Source organism: Varanus komodoensis, unplaced genomic scaffold, assembly GCF_004798865.1.
Source record: "Varanus komodoensis strain SLA01 unplaced genomic scaffold, ASM479886v1 scaffold7_1, whole genome shotgun sequence".
Lineage (NCBI taxonomy): Eukaryota > Metazoa > Chordata > Lepidosauria > Squamata > Varanidae > Varanus > Varanus komodoensis.
In genome coordinates this window covers 2819060-2841246 of record NW_025336479.1, presented here as the reverse complement: position 1 = coordinate 2841246, position 22187 = coordinate 2819060, and the positions used below count along the sequence as shown (strand labels likewise).

Sequence of the window (22187 nt, the reverse complement as noted above, 5' to 3'; positions counted from 1 at the left end):
GCAAATCTTGAAGGGCTAGACTATTCTGAAGGATGTCATCCCAGGTGATTAGGGAATATTGTGGTCCCAGGGGTCCCCTGCAAATAAAACAGTGGTAGGTTGATAAAACAACAAGTTTGAAAGTGCCCTCAGCAAGTATAGACTAACGGTGGGACACATGGAGGCCCTTTTACCTCATTCAGTTCGGCTGGCTACTCACAAAAGATCACTGCCATCCTTTTCCCCACCCTGTCTTTGGAACTTGTTAGTCAGCTGTAGTGTCCGGCAGAGCTTATCTGTAGAACTAATAAACTTGCGTTCTGAAAAAATAGGAGAGGATCATAGTCTGCTAGTTCATGTCCATTCAATAGAAGATGATGACTGTTATGAATTTTAACACTGCAGAAAGCTAGCTAATGTACCTTCTAAAGTACATGGATCTCTGGCAGGGCTAGCTAATGTGGTGTCACTGTGTCCATAGCCCCCAGGTTGAGGTGCCTGCCATGCTATTTTCCTGCCTCTTCAAGTGAATGAAGCAATTTCTCCATTCACTTTTAGGGGAGAGAGGGGTGTTCTCCTTGGCAAAACACTAGCTGGAAGGAGTATGAAGTCCTCCTTCCACCACGGTCTCCCAGGGCAACATGGCCCTACAGCCATTTTTTGGCAGTGGGGCTTTTCCCTCCCCTAGTCTAGCCAATGGAACAATTTCTCCATAAGCTTAAACAGGGAGGGAGAAGTCCTCCCTGCTGAAAACTGGCATGAAGGTTACATAGTCTGCCCCTCACCCCTGTCCCCACCTCCTGGAGAAGCAATTTTTGATTTTCAGCAAGGCAGATTTCTTGCCACCATTCACTTCCATGGCGGTGGGCAGAAGAAGTGGGGTAAAAGAGTGGGGGCCAAAGAGAGGAACCGGTAGGTCTATGTTTCTCCCAAAAGACTCTAAAATATGAACATGCCTTTAATCTTGATCAGTTCAATTATCGTTATTTGTTTTAGTGCATATCTGATCCACTCTCTAAGAAAAGGTCTCTGGCAGTTTAGAACCAATGAAAGGCCATTAGACTAGGACTAGAAATAATCATGGTAGATGTTAGTTATGTGTAATTTTAGGTGTAAGCCTGAAGCAGTTAAAGTGCTGTGAAGGCAAAGCCTCCTTATCTTAAGGGGGCAATGCGGGGGCGAGGATGTGTCTGTCATGGGTGGGAGCATTTCTTTTTTGGGGAGTAGCTAAATTGTATTCAGGTTGGTGGGTGTGGGCTCAACAGGTGATTAAATGTATTCCTTGGTTGTCTCATGTACATGAAGAAAAGTCACTCTAGGTATGTTGTGAGAGAGCTCAAGTCCTCCTTCCTATTAGAAATTCTCTTATCTCCTAAGTACGCTTCTAATATGATTGAGTCAGTTGAAATAAGAGGGATTGCAATCATTTTCCTCAGAGCAATATATCCAGCAGATTAAGCACAAGTGGTTTCCAGATTTAATTATCAGGGAACCTTTTGCATATTTCCAGAGAACCCTTGTGCATTAGAAACTGTGCATCTCAGAGGACTGGGAAGTGTTCTGTCATTTGCTCTCGGTCTAAGCGAAGCACTGGCCCAGCAAATGAAAAGTATGTGTGTCCCAGAGGTGCATCGCAAACTCTCCTCTGGCTAAGCACGTAGACTTCTGGTAATAGTGTACTGTTTTTCTAGGCAGCTTCTTCACCATTATCGGTTTTGGCATTCATGAACCTCTGTCGAGTTTCTGCAAAGCCTCAGGGTTCCTGCAAATACAATGGTGAAGAAGCTTTTAGCAACCAGCTAGGTTAGGCCAAAAGCTTGAACATGTTTCCCATATAGTCCCTAAGAAATGAAATAAAATCATTTTTAAAAAAACTGGTTATGGCACTTGTTGGAAGAAACTGTTACTAAATCTTTACTGGCAGATGGAGGACTCATTTCTATTTGTCGCCATTTCAGAGATGTGAATACCGCAGTGATGGAACTGCTGATTATGGCTTATGCACTGAAGACGTCCTGCGCCAAAAACATCACTGGGGTAATTCCCTACTTCCCCTACAGCAAGCAAAGCAAAATGAGGAAGAGAGGTTCAATAGTCTGTAAACTTCTTGCTTCTATGTTGGCCAAAGCAGGTGAGTGGGCTAGTTAGAGGCAACAAGATTTTAGCAGCCACCATTGTGCTTGGCAATAAGTGATCAGGCCTGGAAGAAGCAAGCTGCAAGTGTGCCAGCCTTTGCAGTGATCTCTCTTCCCCGTAGAAGTATAAATTTCCCTTTGTAGAAAGAAGCATCAATCCCATTGATAAAGCAAGCAGAATATATGGTCAAGCACATGCACTGTTGCTAGCAAAAATTGGGAAAGCTTTATCTTCTTTCTGTACCACCCAATAACTAAGTAAGCTCTCCGGGAGATTTATAATATTCATAAAATATGTATAACAATAACGTATTATAACATTTCACTACAAAAAAATTACAAAAAGAATTTAAACTACTTAAATAGTTTAAGGCAAGTTACTAGGATTAGGCATGTTAAAAACAGCTGACATAACCACCCCCATGTACTTTTTGGAGCTGTTAAATATCTTGCCAGGCATAACCTGGTGTCTAAGAATAGTAAAGTTGGTACCAGGTAGGCCTTGGTGAGGAGATTGTTCCGTAGGTGGGGAGCTACAACACAGAAAGCTCTTTCTGTCTTTGCTACCAACTGAGACTCCTTTGGTTGGCAGCAACAAGAAAGTGGGTAGTGTCTCTCCTTAAAGTGGTAGATTACTTTTGTGCAACAGGTTGCACAAAATTGCATCCTACGTGATCTTGTGCAAACAATAGAAATATTTCTGCCTTCCTGGGTTTGTCCTCAGGGTAAAATAGGGGTGGAAACCATATATTGTACCCTGAATTCCTTGGAGGAGGGGCGGGATAAAAATGAAATTAAGAAAAATACTGATTTTGCATATTTATACATTAAGGCAGTGCTGTGAAATTTCCAGCCTGGAGGTCAGAATTCAGCCCACAGAGGTTCGCTGTCTGGCCTGCTCTTCTTCAGATGCTGCCAACTCCCCTGGCATCCTCCCCACCCATCTTTATAGTTGAGTGCAGAGGATGGTCTGCGGAGTGCCTCTGTCTGCACAGACAACGGGACTTGGGCAGCCCTTGGAGGAGTGGCTCCTCCAAGCATTAATTAATCACAACCCACTCCCAGCACAGTCAGGATGGCAAGCAAGGCTCCTGACTCAGCTGGTGCCTGAAGGAGCTATTTCCTGCACAGTGATAGGACCAACAGGCAGGATAGAGGCAGGTGGTTTTGGAAGGGGCTGGGGCCATTTATTCCCCTGACATCATAGGGCCATTCTTGTCTGTGGAGCCAATCTGTTCCTCGCCCTTGTACTAACTTTACAGAAGAGTTGCTGGCAGGAGCTTGTTAAACCTTGGTGCCAGACCTTTTGGTCCCACCCCCTTTCATTTTTAAGAAAGCAGCCTAATATAACATCTTACTCAAGTATTTTAAGGAAACCATTCATTGACACAAAGCTACATGTTTGCTATGTTTTTAACGATTGTACAAGTGATAAAAATCCAACATGAGTCAAAATCTTTTGTGGTTAAGATTCACTAGTATCTCCAACATAATGCAAAAGAATATGTAGCAAACATTGTAATTATCCCAGCCTGAGAGATACCCATTAGGAATCAATGGCAGCCCCTGTGTGAGTGAAATCCTTTAAGCCCATTGTGCCTAGGAGAGCAACTGGATGCAATGTGATTGGCATTTCAATGCACGTTTGGACTCCTCAGTGAATTTAATGTGTACTCTTCTTTTTAGGTTTGACCCACATCATCACTATGGATCTTCATCAAAAAGAAATCCAGGGCTTTTTCAGCTTTCCTGTGGATAACTTGAGAGCATCGCCTTTCTTGCTTCAGTATATACAAGAAGAGGTGAATTGATCTTAATTGGTTAATAATAATTTCAGTCTGATTAGATTACAATTTGGCATTGCTCCTGCTTGCACTTGGCTAAAGCAACCTATACCATCCACAAGTGATTTCTCTAATGCTGGAAGAATTCTCAGCAAATGTGTATTCGCCGAGGCTTCGGCGAATGGGGCGGCATAAAAATGTTTTAATAAAATAAATAAAATAATAAAATATTAGGAGCCTCTTTCTTAGCAGTTTAGTGATCCAGTCATGCTATCATTTTGGTCTGCTGGGGAGTGTTTTCTGACAGCTAGATTGATGTTGGCATTAGTTTACATCATAACAAAGTTAACAGTTATAATTTACTGTTAGAATCTGCCATTTTATTTTGCAGTATATAACACCTTTATTTTTAATCTACCTCTTACTATCCTGAAATGGGTAGTGAAGGGAAGAGTGAGAATTTTTAGGTGTGAGATGAGTCCAAAGCAAAACAAGCTATTGTTGTATTTCTCCAGCAGCTTTTGATAATGACTAGATAGAAATACTTAGTTACAGTGTTCTGTCATTCTGGGTATTACTAGGATTGAAGCTACTAAAGGCTTCAGTAGAAAATGTTCACATTGGCTGTTTGCGTAATTTAGTTAGAATGGGCACATCTTCATCAAGCTGGAGAGAACCTAATACCTTGAAGCAGAGCTTTTTTTAATTTTGTGATGTTGAAGCTGATCATGTTTATTTCAAGAGATTTATTTTCAACCAACCAACCAACCAACCAAGATTGAGACTGTACCTATAGGTCTGAAGAAATTTGAGACCTTTAGGGTCAAAGGTCCAGGCATCTTGTAATACATCATCCCTTTCCTGGACACATGCAATGCTGAGAGTAGGTAAATACAACTTCTTCTCTCTAAGTCATTTTCCTGATAAAATTGTCACACTCCCAAAGCTGGTGCTTGTACTGTGGAGCAAATCATACACGCGCTCACCAGACAAAGAATGATACAGAAGGGGACAATTCTTAATCCAGCAAAAAGATATTGGGGGAAAATGTTGAATCTGTGTACCTCTCCAGTCACTGGGTCCCGTATCCAAATTGGTCCCCACCTTTCTGCAGCTGTCTATTAACAGAACTTATTCATGCCTTCATGCTTTGGTTTGGACCTGAGGTAAGAGTAGCCGATACATGAACAGGGTATAGAAATGTCAATATCCTGCAGCAATGAATTAAGCAGGAAATTAAAAACCAATTTAAGCTGAAGAACTGCTTCTCAAGGGTGACATTATTTTTTCCTCTAACCTCATCCTGAAGTAAGAAAGGATAATCTTATGTATAGAATATCCAGACTGTAGTAAGTTAACACAAGAGCTGTATTGTTTTAAAATTTCACCACCTTTTCTCTTCGTTCTAGATTCCTGATTATAGAAATGCGGTAATTGTAGCCAAGAGCCCTGATGCTGCTAAGAGGTAACTGCTGTCTCGTTGTTGTTTTTTTACATAAACATTACAGAATTGGTGAAATGCAATTAACATTCAGTGCATTAGAGTGAACAACTGATGGTCCAGGAACATTAAGCACTAGAGAATGTAAGTGGTTGGAAAACTGATATGGGAGGCCTTTAGTTTGGTTTATTTGCTAAAAGAAGGGACTGTGGGCAGTATCCAATGGAGACCATTTGTAAGTGTCCGGTCCTACTAATTTCCTTGTACAAGAGAGGCCAACCTCTTGCACAATGGAGTTTTAGTGCTTCCTGGGACAACCCAAAGAGAATGGAAATGTTCATTTCTGTAACAGGACAGCTTGGGGAAACTCACATAAGGAATTGGCAGAGCTGACATTTGTAGAACAAAGTGGCAAAGCCCCTCTCCCCTTTTGTGGACAGTCACTAGTGGAGACTGCCCTGTGCTTGAAATATTGCTGAGAAATGTTCATCTCTAGTTAAAAGCGCAATCAGGCCCTTTTCCACAGCAATGTAGTAATGCAGCAAAACTTCTAGGAGTTAAGCTGAGGCATTCTTGTTCCAGCTTCTTACCAAGCAGCTTAAAATTCCCAAAGAAATTCTCAAAATATATTGCTCTCTAAGAATTTTTATTGAATTATTCCATAAAAAGTATGAAGAGTTCTGCCATGGGAGGAAGTGAAAAGAGATTTGCATTAATATAACTACACAGGCATAAACCAAGGGCCAATATTTTTACCAGGTGGCTGCTGGAATGTTCTATCAATGCTGAACATGGCAGGCGTAATGTGCAGGGATAAACACCTTTTAAATATTCTGTGGCAGCTATTTCTGCAAGCTGAGCTGTTATCCCTGTCCACTTCAATGCATGCAGAGAGGGCTCCCTCTGGGGGCTCCCTGGGATACCTGTTGGGGTTTTTAAAAAAAATCTAAGCTAGTGTCACAAGCACAACTAATCTTTTATGAATGCAGCAGCAAGTAATGATAGGAAGTGCAGGTTGACATAGGCTCAAATATCCTCCCTAGAAGCCATACTTCTTCATGAATTCTTCTTCATGAATGGAAATGTTAACTTCCTCTGTGCATCCATAAGTAGCTGAAGGAAATTGAAGTCCTTAGTTGTAGGAAGAGAATGTATTTCAGGAACAGAGGTACTTGAGAAGCTTTGGAAAAGACAATCCCTGCAATACTTTGGACCTGAATTACTTTGGAATACTTCTCTCTGTTTCTTTTTTCTCTTGGATTTTTGGGTCAGTTTCATTCAGCAGATGTCAATAGATAAGTTAAATTTATTGCACGGGGGAGGAGCAGGTGGAAAGAGTGGTGTTGGCATAGGGAGGTGTTTTCCTCGGACATTGTTGTAGGTAATAGAACCTCAGTAGGAAAAGGGTCACATCCTACTCATGGTTTACAGGATAAAAAGCATCTGGTTTTCTTGTTAAGGTGGCAAGACCTGAATGCGCCTCAAGGACTCTTTTGCTAAAATATTTTGCTTTTCATCATTGTATTTTAATTTCCTTTTGCTCAGAGGAAGTTTAGAAACAATGATGAAAAACACAATGATTAAACATTAATTATTCCCTGTAGAAAAACAATCAAACAGGTCCAGAAACTTCTTTCCTAGGGTGAATCTCTTTAAATGAAGCATGTGGGAGAGGGCTTTTCAGTGGGATGATCCAGCATCCCACTAGTTTACTGCTGTGTTCAAGTACTAGAAGCTGGGACTTCAAGAGGGCCGACTTTGGCCAGTTGAAGGCCAGACTGGGGAAAGTCTCCTGGGATAAGTTACTGGAAGGAAAGGGAGTTCAGGAGGGGTGGATGGCACTCAAAAGGAAGGTCTTGGAGGTGCAAGCTTTGACGATTCCTCTAGTTAGTAAAGTGGGGAGGAGAGCGTCGCCATGGATGCAAAAGGAGGTGGTAAGAGGGATTAGACGCAAGGGGACCTCCGTAGGAATGGACAATGGGGCAAGTAGGCAAAAGGGTATACCAGGAGGAGAAGGCCCATTGCAGGAGGATTCTTCGCAAGGCTAAGGCTGATTATGAGGTGAGACTTGCAAAGAATATCAGGAGCAACAAAAAGGGCTTCTATCAACATGTAAATAGTAAGAGGAAGGGGAGACAGGCAGTGAGACCGCTTAATAAGGAGGAAGGGAATTCAGTGACTGATGTGAAGGAACAGGCACAGATGCTAAATGCCTATTTTGCCTCTGTTCTCCCCAAAGCAGGATGGGGGAGATCCACATGGGGATCAGATGAGGTCAGGAACTTAGGGGCACAGATTAGAGTCACCCCGCCCCCCCCCCCCCCAGAAGTCAAGGAGCTCCTCAGGGCACTGGACGTTACAAAGGAACCGGGCCCTGATGGGTTACACCCGAGAGTTCTTCAGGAGTTGATGGGGGTTCTCTCACACTTGCTGGCCTCCATTTTTGAGGCCTCGTGGAGAACGGGTGTGGATCCAGAGGACTGGAGGGTGGCATCAGTGGTCCCAATTTTCAAAAAGGATAATAGAGGGGACATGGGGAATTACAGACTGATTAGCCTAACATCCATTGTAGGAAAGACAATGGCAAGGCTCATAATAGAGCAAGATCTAGTGATGCTAGATAGGGAAGGGAGGCTGACAGCTTCCACAAAAACAGGTCCTGGCAGACAAACCTTGTGGAATTCTATGACAAGGTTTCGAAATGGCTAGATGGAGGGGGCGTGGTGGATGTGATTTACCTGGATTTCAGCAAGGCCTTTGACAAAGTGCCCCATGATATACTGGTTGAGAAATTGAGGAGTTTTGGGATGGACCAATGCACTGTCCGATGGATTAGGACATGGTTGACGGACTGAAAGCAGAGGATAACCATTAGTGAGGAATCATAAGGATGGTGGCCAGTGACAAGCAGGGTCCCCCAGGGCTCTGTCCTGGGACTGATCCTGTTCAGTCTTTTCCTCAATGACATGGAAGAACGGGTGAACAGTCCACTGATCAAATTTATTTATTTATTAATTTCAAACATTTCTATGCCGCCCCCATCGCAACAAAGCCTTGGGGCAGCTCACAACAAAAACAAAATATACAAATATAACAATTATACAACAAAAATATTAAAACCCAGTGCATCTCAGCTTAAAAGATTTAAAATCCTATAAATACCAATCAATTAACAATTAAAATAAGTTTTAAATAAAAAGGTCTTAGCCTGGTGTCAAAAAACAAATAACGACGGTGCCAGGCGAACCTCTCTGGGGAGCGCATTCCATAGATGGGGCGCCACTGCAGAGAAAGCCCTCCTCCGGGTACTCACCCTCCTAATATCATTCACAGAGGGTTCCTGGAGAAGGGCATCTGTTGCTGATCTCAAAGGGTGGGAGGGCATATATGGACGCAAGCGTTCCTTTAGATACCCAGGTCCCAAGACATTGAGGGCTTTATAGGTCATAACCAACACCTTGAATTGGGCCCGGACTTCAATCGGGAGCCAGTGGAGCTGACGGAGAACTGGGGTTATATGAGAACAACGCCCAGTCCCCGTCAGCAGCCTGGCAACTCTGTTCTGCACCAACTGAAGTATCCGGACCGTCTTCAAGGGTAGCCTCACTTAGAGCGCATTACAGAAATTTAATCAGGAAGTTAGCAACGGGTGTGTCACTGTTGCCAGGCAGTTGTTCTCCAAGAAGGGACGCAGCTGATGGATCAGCCGAAGCTGAAGGAAAGCACTCCTCGCCACCGCCATCACCTGAGCTTCTAGAGACAGCTAGAAGCTCAGGTGCACTCCTAAGCTGCGAACCCTGTCCCTCAGAGGGAGTGCAACCCCATTTAGGACAAGGCCCAAGTCCCCCATCCCGAGGTCCAAACCACCCACCAACAGGACCTCTGTCTTGTCTGGACTGAGCTTCAGTTTATTGGCCCTCATCCAGCCCATTACCTCAGCCAGGCACCGGTTCAGCACAGCCACTGCCTCACCTGGATTGGTGGAAAACGAGAGGTAGAGCTGGGTATCATCAGCGTACTGATGATTCTGCAGCCCACACCTCCTGATGACCTCCCCCAGCAGTTTCATGTAGATGTTGAATAGCAAGGGGGACAAAATGGACCCCTGCGGAACTCCATGGCATAACTGCCATGGTGCAGAGCCATAGTCCCCCAGCACCACCTTCTGAAATCGGCCATTGAGCTAGGAGTGGAACCACCGCCATGCGGTGCCTCCAACTCCCAATTTCGCTAGCCTATTCAGAAGGATACCATGGTCGATGGTATCGAAAGCCACTGAGCGATCCAGAAGAACTAACAGGGATGCACTTCCCCTGTCTCTCTCCCTGCACAGGTCATCATACAGGGCGACCAAGGCAGATTCAGTGCCATACCCGGGTCTGAAGCCAGACTGAAATGGGTCCAGATAATCAGTTTCATCCAAGAGTGCTTGGAGTTGTCCTGCCACCACCTGCTCTAGCACCTTGCCCAGGAACGGGATGTTGGCCACCGGTCTATAATTGGCGGCCGCCTCTGGATCCAGGGATGCCTTCTTTAGGACTGGCCGGACTACCGCCTCTTTTAAAGGGGAAGGTACCTGACCGTCTCTTAAAGAGGCATTGACCACCTCCAGGATCCAGGTCCCAATACCATCCCTGACTTTCTTAAGTAGCCAAGATGGGCATTGGTCTAGTAAGCAGGTAGTAGGGCGTACTTGTCCAAGCACCTTGTCCACATCATCAGGCCGCAACAATTGAAATTCATCCATTAATTGTGGACTCGACAGCGTCGTTGGCATCTCCTCAGTAGAATCTGAAATTCACAGACAATACTAAAACGAGCAGTGGCCACAACTGAAGAGCAGGTAGTCCAGATCCAGAAGGATCTGGACAGACTGTGAAAGTGGGCATGGGACAACAGGATGGAGTTCAATGTGGATAAGTGCAAGGTGTTGCACTTGGGGCCTAGGAATGGGTGTCATAAGTACAGGTTAGGAGACAAGTGGCTGGAGAGCAGCACTTGTGAAAGGGATACTGGTTAACTGCAGGCTAAACATGAGTCAGCAGTGTGACATGGTGGTCAAGAGGGCCAACACCACCCTTGGTTGCATAGCCAGAAGTGTGGCTTCTAGATCAAGAGAGGTATTACTGCCACTTTATACGACTCTGGTGCGCCTGCAACTGAAGTATTGTGTTCAGTTCTGGGCTCCACATTACAGGAAGGATGTAGCCAGGTTAGAGTCAGTGCAGCACAGGGCCACAAGGATGGTGGCCAGATGGCAGGGGAAGCTGTATGAGGCAAGACTGAGGGAACTGGGTCTCTTCAGCCTGGAGAAGAGGAGACTCCAAGGGGATCTGTTGGCGACATACAGGTACGCGAGGGGGTGTCACATGGAGGTGGGGAAAGACCTGTTCTCCCCTGTAGAAGAAGGCAGGACACACTCCTGCGGAGCCAAGCTCAAGAACCAAGATTCAATTTGGATGCCAGGAAGTACTTCCTGACAGTCAGGACCCCGAGGGTGTGGAATGGGCTTCCACGGGAGGTGGTTGAGGCCCCATCGGTGCGGGTATTCAAGGATAGGCTAGACATGCACATGGTGGGCATGTCGTGAGGAGAGCCGACTGGAGCCGGGGGTCAGACTAGATGGCCCAAGAGGTCCCTTCTGACTCGCTATGTTTCTATGTGTTTGTGTAGGGCCCAGTCTTATGCTGAGCGGCTGCGGCTAGGATTGGCGGTCATTCATGGGGAGGCTCAGTGCACGGAGCAAGACATGGACGATGGACGACACTCTCCTCCAACAGTTAAAAATACTACGCTGCACACTGGTCTGGAACTGCCCTGTACGTTGTTGTGTTCTTTTTTGTTTGTTTTTGTTGGGAAAGATTCCAACCCAAGAGCTCATCCACATTCTCTGTTGAAGAGGTGAAAAGCAATACAACATCAGAGAGCATAGCATACTAGCACTCAAGAGACAGATCAGTAGGCAACCAGGATTAGCACGGCTAAATTAGAACTTTTGTATGTACCAAGGGATAACCTTCCAGAAGTCAGTTGATACCTTTGCTTAGATACAGCTGAGGTATCAAGGAAACTGAGCCCTCGATTCCACTAAAAGCATTAAATTTGCATATGTGATGTGCCATTTCACACTGCATGTGGAAGTGTGTGTGACTGGAATGCTCCTCAGTTGAAAAAGCTCTCTATGCATAAAAAGTAGCTAGTCAAAGAGAAGGGGCCAGGTTAGGCTCCTATTTTGCATCTAATTTGCTGTAGGAGTAAAAATATAGGGGGAAATCTCAATCATGTAAACGCTACCTTTAGTCTGGTACCTACAACTGGATGCAGGTTTATTGCAGCAGTAAGAACTAGGGCTAAAAAGACAGTATTTTGAGGGGAATGCAGAAAAACAGCCAGTTCGCTGGGGTGGGGGGAGTTGCTTCTGATACCAAAAGCAATTTTAAAGATAGGTCATGTATTCCTTGTAAACCATTCAGTGCTTTCTAACTAGGAGTGAGATGCTAAGCCTGGGAAAGCAGTTCTTCACAAGGCTTGTTCTGCACTAGTTTATATGCATAAATATCTTATTGTGAAGCAGTTAGTTCTGTTGCTACTCTTAAGATTGTACAGAAGCCCTGCTGCATGGAAAGGAGTATGTAGTGCATGGCAAATTAAAAGGGACTGGGGCCAAGAGAGGCATTCCCACTGTGCAAATTTCCAGAGCTTTCCTTCATTTTTGACCGGCTGCCAAGAAGTTTCTGGAAGTGAATTCTGAAAAGCTGTACATTGTGAGCCTGCAAAGAGTTACTCAGAAAACAAAACACTCTTCTTATCCACCCTATGGCTTTCCCTTTCCCCTTGTTTCTCTTGTCCACTTATCCTTTTCTTTCTCACTTTCTTTTTCACTCTTTTCACACATTTGTTACCATGCAAGAGCACATTATATATGCTTCTAATCTAAACTATGCTGTTTCCTGTAAAAATAGCTTGCTAGAAATACAGCGTTAGCTTTATTTGGTGAGTCAGAACTTTTTCTCCTGTGTGAAAATGAAGCTACCTCAACATTTCTGTCTTTTAACAAAATTACAATAGTGTGGTTATCATTTGCATGCTTATTCGTTTAATTTGTAGTGTTTTAACAGTATATATTTATCATCTGGCCTACAGTCACATTCTCTTTACTAAAAGTCCACCTATGACTTGGCTGATCTCAGAAAAATAATTTTACTCTACTTAGTGCTAGATAAAGTGATCTGGCTGCAGAAATCTTGTGTGTTGCTTAAATCTAAGAAGCAACATTTTTATTTTTATTTTGCAAACACTATTGTACTGCATAGTATATTTATCCCCATGTTTTGCTCATATGCTTCTGTGATTTTTCAGTACAAAAATCTTCAGTATACTTTAGCATTCCCTGTGAACTGTTGCATAAAACTGACCATAATACAAGAATGTAATGATATGCTGAAATAATACTTTGAAATATATATTTATAAAAAACTGACATCAATTACACTAAAATAATAAATTGGTGTACACTTTTACTATCAAGATTTTAACACAAATGATTTAAAGCTGTATGTGCGCAGGCTTTTCACACAATCAGGAAATCTGTATGATTACAATTCCCAGTTACAACAAAACCTACAAATCTCATTTCTGACATGCGGATACCTGACGACCTTCCCAGGGAGTTCAGCTTACCAGTGTGTTGGTTTGTTAGGGCAGTGATGTTTTCCTGTTTTGTTGTATTTTCTGTGATTAATGCTATGTGTGGCCCTTGCATGCCACCCTGAAATCCAGCTGGATAGAGGGAATTTAGATTTTTAAATACTTAGATTTTTTTTTTTTTAAGCTTGGGCAGGACCACTGGGGTGGACCCACATTTTCTCTTCACTGGTTGGATGTAGGTGTGGACGAGGTTGTTCAGACATCCCCTATTGTCGCATGCCCATGATCACCTACAGTGTCATCTATATTGGAAACTGGATGCTCCCCCGCTGTGGTCATGGCCTCCCAGGTTTCTTCAAGGCAGCCCATACCAGAGCTTTTCTGATTTTTCTCTGATAAGTGCTCAAGCTCATCTCCAGCATCCTACAAGCAGAGGTAGTACATTTCATTGACTATACCATGTGATAAGACCATCAGTGGCTGCCATTCCTGATGGCTCTGCTACTTCAGACACGACATGCCCATGTATACCAGTTGCTGGGGAACATGGGCAGGAGGGTGCTAATCATCAGATCAGTCACGTCCTGCTTGTGGATTCCTCAGGGGCTGGTGGGCCACTTGTGAACAAAGTGCTGGATTAGACGGACCCTTGGTCTGATCCTGCAGGGCTTCTGTTCATGTTCTTATGACTAATAAGAGTAGGCTGTTCACATTTGCAGTGGCAGCTTCATGAAATGCTATCAGTTTCTTCACCCAAGGCCTTTTCCCTGCCTATATTGAGCTGAACCAGCGAGAAGGAAACTGGACCTGCTGCTTCTGGAATGTATTCTACCTTCTTTTAGTGCATTGTGCTTTTTGTCATTCTTTTTAAATGTTAGGTGAACGAAGGCTTGTTTCTTTTCTTCTTTAGAGATAATTGTTCAAGTAAGAGGGAAGCGTTCTAAAAACCTGGTATGTCCGCACCCTTGACTACTCTTCCATATTTTAAAAAGATATCATTTCATTAAGTCGGAAGAAATGGGTGAACTGCTTCTAACATTGGTCTCATTTCCCTTATAGTTGTTTGTCTCTGTTTATGGTAATAAGTTGAAGTAGGATTTACTGGAAAAACCATACTGAATTTCTGTTGTTCAGCTGAACTCATTGGCTTGAGTGCTGACTTCTCTCTCATCGATTTGATGTAAGCAAAATCGTTCTTGGATGCCAGCTTAAGCAGGCTGCGCTTACAAACCCTTTAGGTGTTATATAGTACAGTATCTCTACCAAGAGGCTTTTGCTATTGCCGAAAGAAAATTTACAATTCTATACTGGTAGGCCAGTACCTGTGATCAAAATGTTTAGCTTTCAAAGTTTGATTTTGCTTTGATTAAGCTTGCAGTTTTAGCATTTACAATGGAATAAGTCCCATTGAACATAACTGACTTGAATTTCAAGTAAATATTTCAAGAATTGTGCTCTTCTGCTGTCATCTTTAATACAGAAAAGTCATTGTCTTAACCTCCCAAAACCTCAGTGCATTGACAAGATGGCAAAAGAGAACTCAGATGAACAATCCACTGAATTGGAATTAGGTTACATACATGCTGGATACAATAAAGTGCAACATGGTTGGGCCATTACAAAATCAGTTCCTTTACTGGTGGCTCTTATATGCACATATCATTTGTTCTAGTCTGAATATTGTGCTACTGCCACTGCATTTCACTCTTTTATTGCATATATTTTGAACAAATAGCCAACCAGCAAGCCTCAGCACATTTTTAACCTTAAACACAAACTTATTTACTGATACAATGGCACTTGCAAAGAACTTGTGGTGTACTGGATTGTCAAGCTTACCTTTTAAAGGATAGCTAAAATAAGCAATGTGGATCTTAGGCAAAATTTTGTGCACTGATATGTTTCAGTCAGGCAAGGCGTTGCAGAAAACACAAAAAAGAAAAACTGAATTTCTCTGCCCTTACTTAGGCAAATGAGCACCACAATGTCCAGTATGAGGACTGTGCTGTACATTAACTTTCAAAGCATAGCAGCTGCATATATACCTAATGCAATAACACTATAACTTTTTTTTCTGTAGTGATGATGGCCAAAGAGAAACCACCCATAACAGTAGTTGGAGATGTTGGAGGCAGAATTGCCATCATTGTGGTAAGGAGCAAAAAGGTCAAGAGGGTGAATGGGATTTTCCTTGGTTTTATCCCCTCTCTGTTCTTTATACCTGAATATAGCTTGGATTTCAGTTCTGGGCTAGAAGCCATGTGTTGATGGTGCCAGTTCACTAAACAGTTACACTGTATCCTCTTGTTTTGCTTTTCTGCTGCTTAATTAAATAGGAATGTTTTACTCCCGGATCAAGTGTTTACTGTGGTGTAGGTTCCACAAATCTTCCTATTTGCTTAAATGTGTAAAGCAACCCAAATCTGATGAACAGGGATATCTTACTGAACGCCACAGTGTTCAGGATTACGTGTTGATCCCCTCAGACAAGAGTCTGGGTCCAGCTGTCTTCCCACTTGGAGGAGTGATTATTTCAAGGTAGAAGGGCAGGCGTCTTAGCTTGAGCAAGCTCACGCAGTGTGCATGTTGCCTCGGTGTCACCGGATTCCATAGAAGCAAGCTGGGGGAGAAAGGATGGAGAGGCTTAATGGTAATGGTAGCTGCAAGAAAGATTGGGAAAGGCAGTTTCATTTTTCACATCCTTCCAGCCAAACGTGTAAGGCACTGCCAACCTGCTGGTTTCATGGCCGTCCATGTGGCTCATACGCTTTGTGCAGGAGCAGTGCATGATGTGCAGTCTGTGTGGCTAGTATCCCCCTGCCGAAAGCGCATCTTCCTTTCTAGAGGAAATTTCCAGAGGTTCCAGGTGTTTACAGCAAACGGCAACCAGGAGTACACAAGGGCTGCATTCTGAATCTTCTCTTGGGTGCAAGACATCCAATGCCAGTAGTGTATCCAAATACATGTTTGTGTTTTCAAAGATTCTCTCTCCTTAGCCATTGGACCTTCAGTTGGAGATAAATGTTTCCGTGCATTATTTACAAATGACAGTCTTCCACTCATCTTTGAAACAGTTTGCTTCAGATATGTATATATGTTATATTTATATATGCATATATTAATTATGGTAACTAAGCCCTTGTTCGGGATTTTGGTATAAGGTACCCGATACCAAAAACATGTTAGCAGTTTCATCCATAACTCGATGTGGGCACAAGCATCTTCAAATGATTCTGAATTTATAGAAGTAAATTGAGTGTGTGGGTAATGGGAGCAGTTCCAGCTTGTAAGCAACTTCCAATTTTTAATTGGGATTCACTTTGCTTCACAGGATGATATCATTGATGATGTGGAAAGCTTTGTGGCAGCTGCAGAAATCCTGAAAGAGCGTGGTGCTTACAAGATCTTTGTCATGGCCACTCATGGGCTTTTGTCTGCAGATGCTCCTCGTCTAATTGAAGAGTCATCAATTGATGAGGTGAGTCTCTCTGTAGGCTGCAGGCTAAGGTTTGGGCCTCTTGCCTATACAAACTTACAACTTCAAACCCACCAACAGAATGGAAAAGATGCATGCATGGAATACAAAGTTGTTGCATATATTCAGCATGTAATTGAAGGGAACCTTCGATTGGGCTAATGAACTGTACTGAGATTGAAGACCAACTGTCATGGGCTTGTCATTATAGGAAAGATGCTTGGCTTAAAACCAGAACTTACAAATAGGGATCTCCTGAGGTATATTTTCCTTTTATGAAGCCCTTGCCATGCTGGCATCTGAGGTCTGTCTGCTGTCCTCCTCCTTCAAGTTCAGCACAAGTTATTCTCCTCACTACCATTGCTCAGCACCTTCCAGACTACAGAAATAGAGTGCTGTGTTATGGCAGCTGCCTGTCTCAGTGATCTCCCACTCCTGGCCTTAACATTGGTCCTCACTAAGAGAAATACTATACAGGAGTATCTCTCAGCCTTCTTTCTCACTACCTTCATATTAGATAAAACAGAAGGCACATGGAGTCACACAGCTGCAGTAATGTGAGTGCATTTCTCCAATTAGGACAATGTACCTGAGTGCTACAGTGGCAGTGCTTTTGGTGCATTTTGCCCTTCTGGCTTCAGGGGCTTAAAAGCCGAGTTAGGCTCGCTCACATGCAGCAGTGGATGTTCTCCTGGGGACCAATTGTGGAGCCAAGAGAATCTTAATAGCAGTGAGCCCTGCTTAAGTAAAGTGGCTGCTCAGCCACTAGTCTTGAATGCTGGGGTATAAATAGAGATGTTTGGGAGGCCTTAGCTAGCACTCTTTGGGTCATGTAAATTGTTGCCTTTTTAAGTAAGTGATTACTGGGGAGTTTCGAACTCTCTGTTGCTTCATACAACTCAGCCCTCACCATGAAGGACGCAATCAGTCCTTTGCTGGAGAGAAGCAAGTTGTCTGAATCTGCTGGAGAACACCAAATGCTGAAACTCCTCCCTTACTGGAAGTTTTTCACTTGTCATGGTGGTCTGCTTTTGAGGCATCCGGATGGTTGTGCAACTAGGACAATGCTGGGAAGGGCTTTTTCAGGATGTTATTTAAGTATCCCTTCTAGAAGAGAGCTATGGAACTTTTCAGTCCAAAGGATGAACTCAGTTTCAGAGAAGCTCTTCAGGCTCCACTTTATAGTGGTGGATGGTGCTGAAGGGACAAGGGGAGGAGACAGAGTTCCAAAAGCACTGACATGCCAGTAGGCAAGCTTCAGGAGAGGTATTTCGACCTTTTAAGATTTGGGAAAGGTACAAAAATAAAATGCAAAGCTGGAAAATCATCACATGATCCTTGATGAGAGATGAGGGATGGGGTTGTAGCCAACTGTGGAACCCTGGAGGGCTGGATTAAGGACCTGGGTGGCCCAACTTTGTTTTGTGGGGCTCAGGATTAACACTCCTCTTTTAGAACATCTTTCAATTTTAGTATCTCCTGAAGTCTTGTAATACATGTATTACCTGCACCCCAAAATATATTGAGGGATAGCAATACCCGTGTCTTAAATCTGGCTGTGGTCTCTCCTTATGTTAAAGAATTATCAACGCTCACACAATCAGGTGTCCTCTGGTGTATACCAAAGAACATCTAGTTTGATTTGGATTGTCTTTGTTTTTTAAAATTCTTCGTATATTCACATCAAATAGCTGCATCTGCCATCTTTTCTTGTGTTTTTCTCTTTCCCATACATTGATAGGTGGTGGTCACCAATACAGTTCCCCATGAAGTGCAGAAACTGCAGTGTCCCAAGATAAAGACTGTGGATATCAGTTTGATCCTCTCTGAAGCAATTCGCCGAATCCACAATGGGGAGTCCATGGCTTACCTGTTCCGCAATATTACCATGGATGATTAGATTCTTTTTGTCATTCTGCTATCTGGTTTTCTCAAACAGAAGAGAGAAAGGAATATGCATGAAAAAGCAGTGCCATACAGTTGATAGTATACAATTTGGTGGGGGGTAGGGAGTTTTTCAGTGGGGATGGGTGTTGACTGATGCCATGAGAACTGAGAGTCTGATTTTTACTGGTCTGACAGCTCTTTATCTGGAGGCTCTTAGGTCAGGCTGCAAATAGGCATTTGGCATGTACTTTAAATTGTTTGAATGATACTCATGGTGGCCTTTTGCTTCTGTTAAACAAAGTTAGTGTGTCACAAGGGGGCAATTGGGGTTGACCTCGGTGGCTTACTACGATTTTGCTTACTCCATGAATTCTCTAGGCACACGCTTCCTCAAGCTACTTGGAAGAAAGCATGCTTGTTCTTGTACTGGTGGTATGTGCAATGCCCTCTTGCCATTTTGAGAACCATTCTTAATCTCGTGGATGCAGCAGAATTTCCTTTTGTGAAATCATTTACTAATTGGTTCATTTTATGGCAGCTTAGGTAATTTCGTCAGCAATAACATAGCATGATGCTGTGGTTCCAAAGTTGTGGTAGAAACTAGACTGTGCTACCTCTTCTTATTTATAGAGTACTAGGCACTAATCATGCCTAGCTGGCATATAAGAGAGATGTAGGACTTCTGTCATTCTTGCTACTGATTTGGAGATTAAGCGCAGTGGAAGGACATTTGTCTCTGGTTGTATTCAGTATTCACGCGAGTCCCAAGACTGAGGTATGTTCTCCACAAAGGATGGAGAGACCCATGCAGTACCTTCCAGTGTCTTGCATAGCTGTATTCCCTATTGCAAAATGATTAACCAAGTTAAATGGTACTTTGTGAATCCTTGAGGTTAGCAATATAGACTGACCCCTTCTATTAACATTAGGGTGGTTTAGCCTGCTTTGCAAAGCAGTGGCTTTTACACATTTTATTATGAAGGCCTATAGAATTTCATATCTGTTTGTGTCTGTCTATTAGATTACAGCCCCTGGCTTGGAAACTGAGCTCCCTGCCCTTTGTGCATTGTTCCCCCCTGCCCTGCCTTAACACCTGCTCCCGAATGTCTGTGTCCCACCCATCAGATTCCTGCAATCTGCTGGCAAACCCCTCTCAATGTCTGGGAACCACTCATCTTATTCCTATGCATTGCCAACTTTTCAATGCCAAGAGTTGATCTTTTCAGATCAATTCCAAGCTTTTAAGAAACCCTCTTGCACATTTGATAAGAATGTATTAACCTATATGTAACACCAGCAAAAGAACTGCATATTTCCTTCCCAGATGACTATAGAGCAGGACTTGGACCTTCTAAAATCTTTGATTATTTTTAGATTGGTAACAGTTCAGAAGTTTGCTAACAACTTTCTTTAAAGTAGTTCTTAAAATCACCTTGTTGAAATGCTGTTTACTCAAACTATAGTTTGGTCCCAAAAAATTAAGAATATCACAGTTGCCAATCAGGGTCATTGGCATCTTGCTTGGCTACCCAGCTGCTGGAAACAACTCACAAAGGCAGGGCTGCCATAGGAATGCGAGGCCAAGGAAGCAAAACCTGATGCTGCTCCCCACGCCGAGCTGGCAGCTGCCTCTGAGGGCTGCTGTGCAGCATGGCCCAGCCCAGGCTTCCTCACTCAGCACCGGTGTCAAGTGGTCCACTCAGTTCAGCCTGGCTTCTCTTGGCTTGGTCGTAGCCACTCTGTAGGGTCCCTAGATCCAGCTCTTACATTTTTTAACATTTCAGTTGAAGGGAGAATTGTTTCTGGGGCAGCTTCTCCCCCATGGTAAGGATGATGAAGTGAAAAGAGGTCAACAACACCTGGCAAAATCTTGCTGTTAAAAGTCGATGCAAAGGGGACAAGAGCACTGTCAAACCATGCAGCTCCGGCCCTTGTTCTTCTGCAGCTTCCAGAAACTTCTTGCCGGGTCAGTCCTTTCCTTCTAATGGCTCCCAGCTTTCATGTTGCTGTGCAAGAGGTTACTTCCCCAGACATCATTTTCTTCTTGACTACTTGAGCGCAGTAGTCTTCCATGCCCCTCTGTGCATCGTTGAACCTGCCCCCTTTCCTTCACCAACCTCTCTTTGGGCTCAGTGCCCCTTAGTCTTCCGGCCTCCTGCTAAGAGTGGCTTTGGCCATTATAGGAAGTACAGAAAAGGGGATGAACAACTCAGGCATGCTCTTTCGCAATGTAAGGAGCAAGGTCATGGGGAGTTGGGCGTTCCATTACTCATTCCATTCCACTCTAAATACTGCATCAAAAGCACAGAAAGAAGAGGATACCTAATCTGACATCTTGGCACAATTTGTAAAAGCCCAAATCACTTGCTTCTACAGCTCTTCTTTTCTCCGTCCCTTGCAGTAGGAGCTATTGTATAGGAGCAATTATATTGCAATAGGAACTATTAATAACCAACCTTATTGAAGCTGAACTTTCTGAATAGCCTGTTGGAACAGATGGAACTTTTACACTGTATGTTTTGCCCTGAGCATTCAGTCTATTGACAAAAACTATAAATACAGCTTCATTACCTCATCAGCTAGAACACTAATAAGCATTCCATGACATCATAGCCATTCAGCCAATCTCTGCTGGAGGCTTCAATATCATGGATGTGCTTCAGTGCATTACAATATATATGAATGGATTTTGGGAGCTCCCAAATACCTGCACTGAAAGAAAAAGAAGAAAAGGATTCTGCTATGGTCTCACTCATTCCAAACTAGTATTAACAGACATGTAGTTAAAGTCTGTTAGTTAACTAATCCAATCAACAACCACATTATAAGAGTTGTTGTAGCAAAGCAGAGCTACAGTACTAACAGTCAGGATGACGGTATGCTAAAACCACAGCAACCTACACTGGCACTGGAGTTTAAGTGCCTTGAATGTGGAGTGGTAGTTCTAATCCACATCAGTAATTCTACGAACAGAGCTGACTGTGGTGTACTTTCCAGAGTGATTAACTTTGCGATCTTGATGCTATTTAGACCATCACCCTTAACTGCTTAAAATTGCAGTCGAGGCTGTCAAGAAAGACCATGCAGACCTTTTTTTCCTCCACTTTTTCTTGGAAACGAGGAGTTGTCCTTCAACTTTTCCCTACATGTTCCCTCCCCCACCCCCCAGCATATGTAAGCACATTTCAGTGTGTGTGAAAAGCGCAAACATGATGACTGAAACTCAAGGAAAAGCCTTGACTGTTCAGCAAGCAAAGGCTTCTCAGTTTGTGTATGCAAAAGTGCAGAGGTCACAAGTTAGCTACCTTGCTGGCTCTCGTTGATTCCATAAGTATGTATGTCTGGACATAGACTCCTTGTCGAGACACTAGTTTACAAGTGCTATGCCCTCTCAGATAACCCTCAGTATAAGCAATACATTGGAATAGGCTCACAACAGTTTTACTAGAAATGGAGGCTGAAGTTACCTCACTTGGTTCATTGCTATGATTTTTATGAGCTTGGGTTCAAAGTCAGATATTTCTTATATAAAAAGAATGTACTTTTAAAGTATCGATGGCACTGCCTAAAATGTGGGTGAAGTCTGAAATGTTGTGATGTCTCCTTTCTGCTCAAGTGGTTTCAGGTTTGTGCTGGTTATTAGTTGCCAGCTTTACAACCATCAAAACCATCCATATACATAGTAGAGAGTAAAAAAAAAGTTTATGCATTATCTGTACTGTTTTGTTCAAACAATATATTGGGTTTAATCTTCCTTTTAAAGTAATTTGTTAGTAAATCTGCTCATGAGACAACATGGCTACAGAAAGATTGGTGGTGGATTAGGGGTAAAGTGATAG

General features: G+C 43.2%; 1 protein-coding gene across 4 annotated transcripts in view; it reads left to right on the top strand.

Moving 5' to 3' along the window:
* The window catches only part of PRPSAP1 (phosphoribosyl pyrophosphate synthetase associated protein 1), a 37355-nt gene extending 15253 nt beyond the window's left edge, over window positions 1–22102 (top strand). For all 4 annotated transcript variants that reach the window (XM_044453786.1, XM_044453787.1, XM_044453788.1 and 1 more), the window contains 7 exons: window positions 1938–2110; window positions 3801–3916; window positions 5308–5363; window positions 11013–11158; window positions 15067–15137; window positions 16318–16464; window positions 18203–22102. In XM_044453786.1, coding sequence (XP_044309721.1) covers window positions 1938–2110; window positions 3801–3916; window positions 5308–5363; window positions 11013–11158; window positions 15067–15137; window positions 16318–16464; window positions 18203–18361 — 868 coding nt within the window. In that variant the 3' untranslated portion in view covers window positions 18362–22102. The remainder of the gene's footprint in view (window positions 1–1937; window positions 2111–3800; window positions 3917–5307; window positions 5364–11012; window positions 11159–15066; window positions 15138–16317; window positions 16465–18202) is intronic.
* The last annotated feature ends 85 nt before the right edge of the window (window positions 22103–22187 follow it).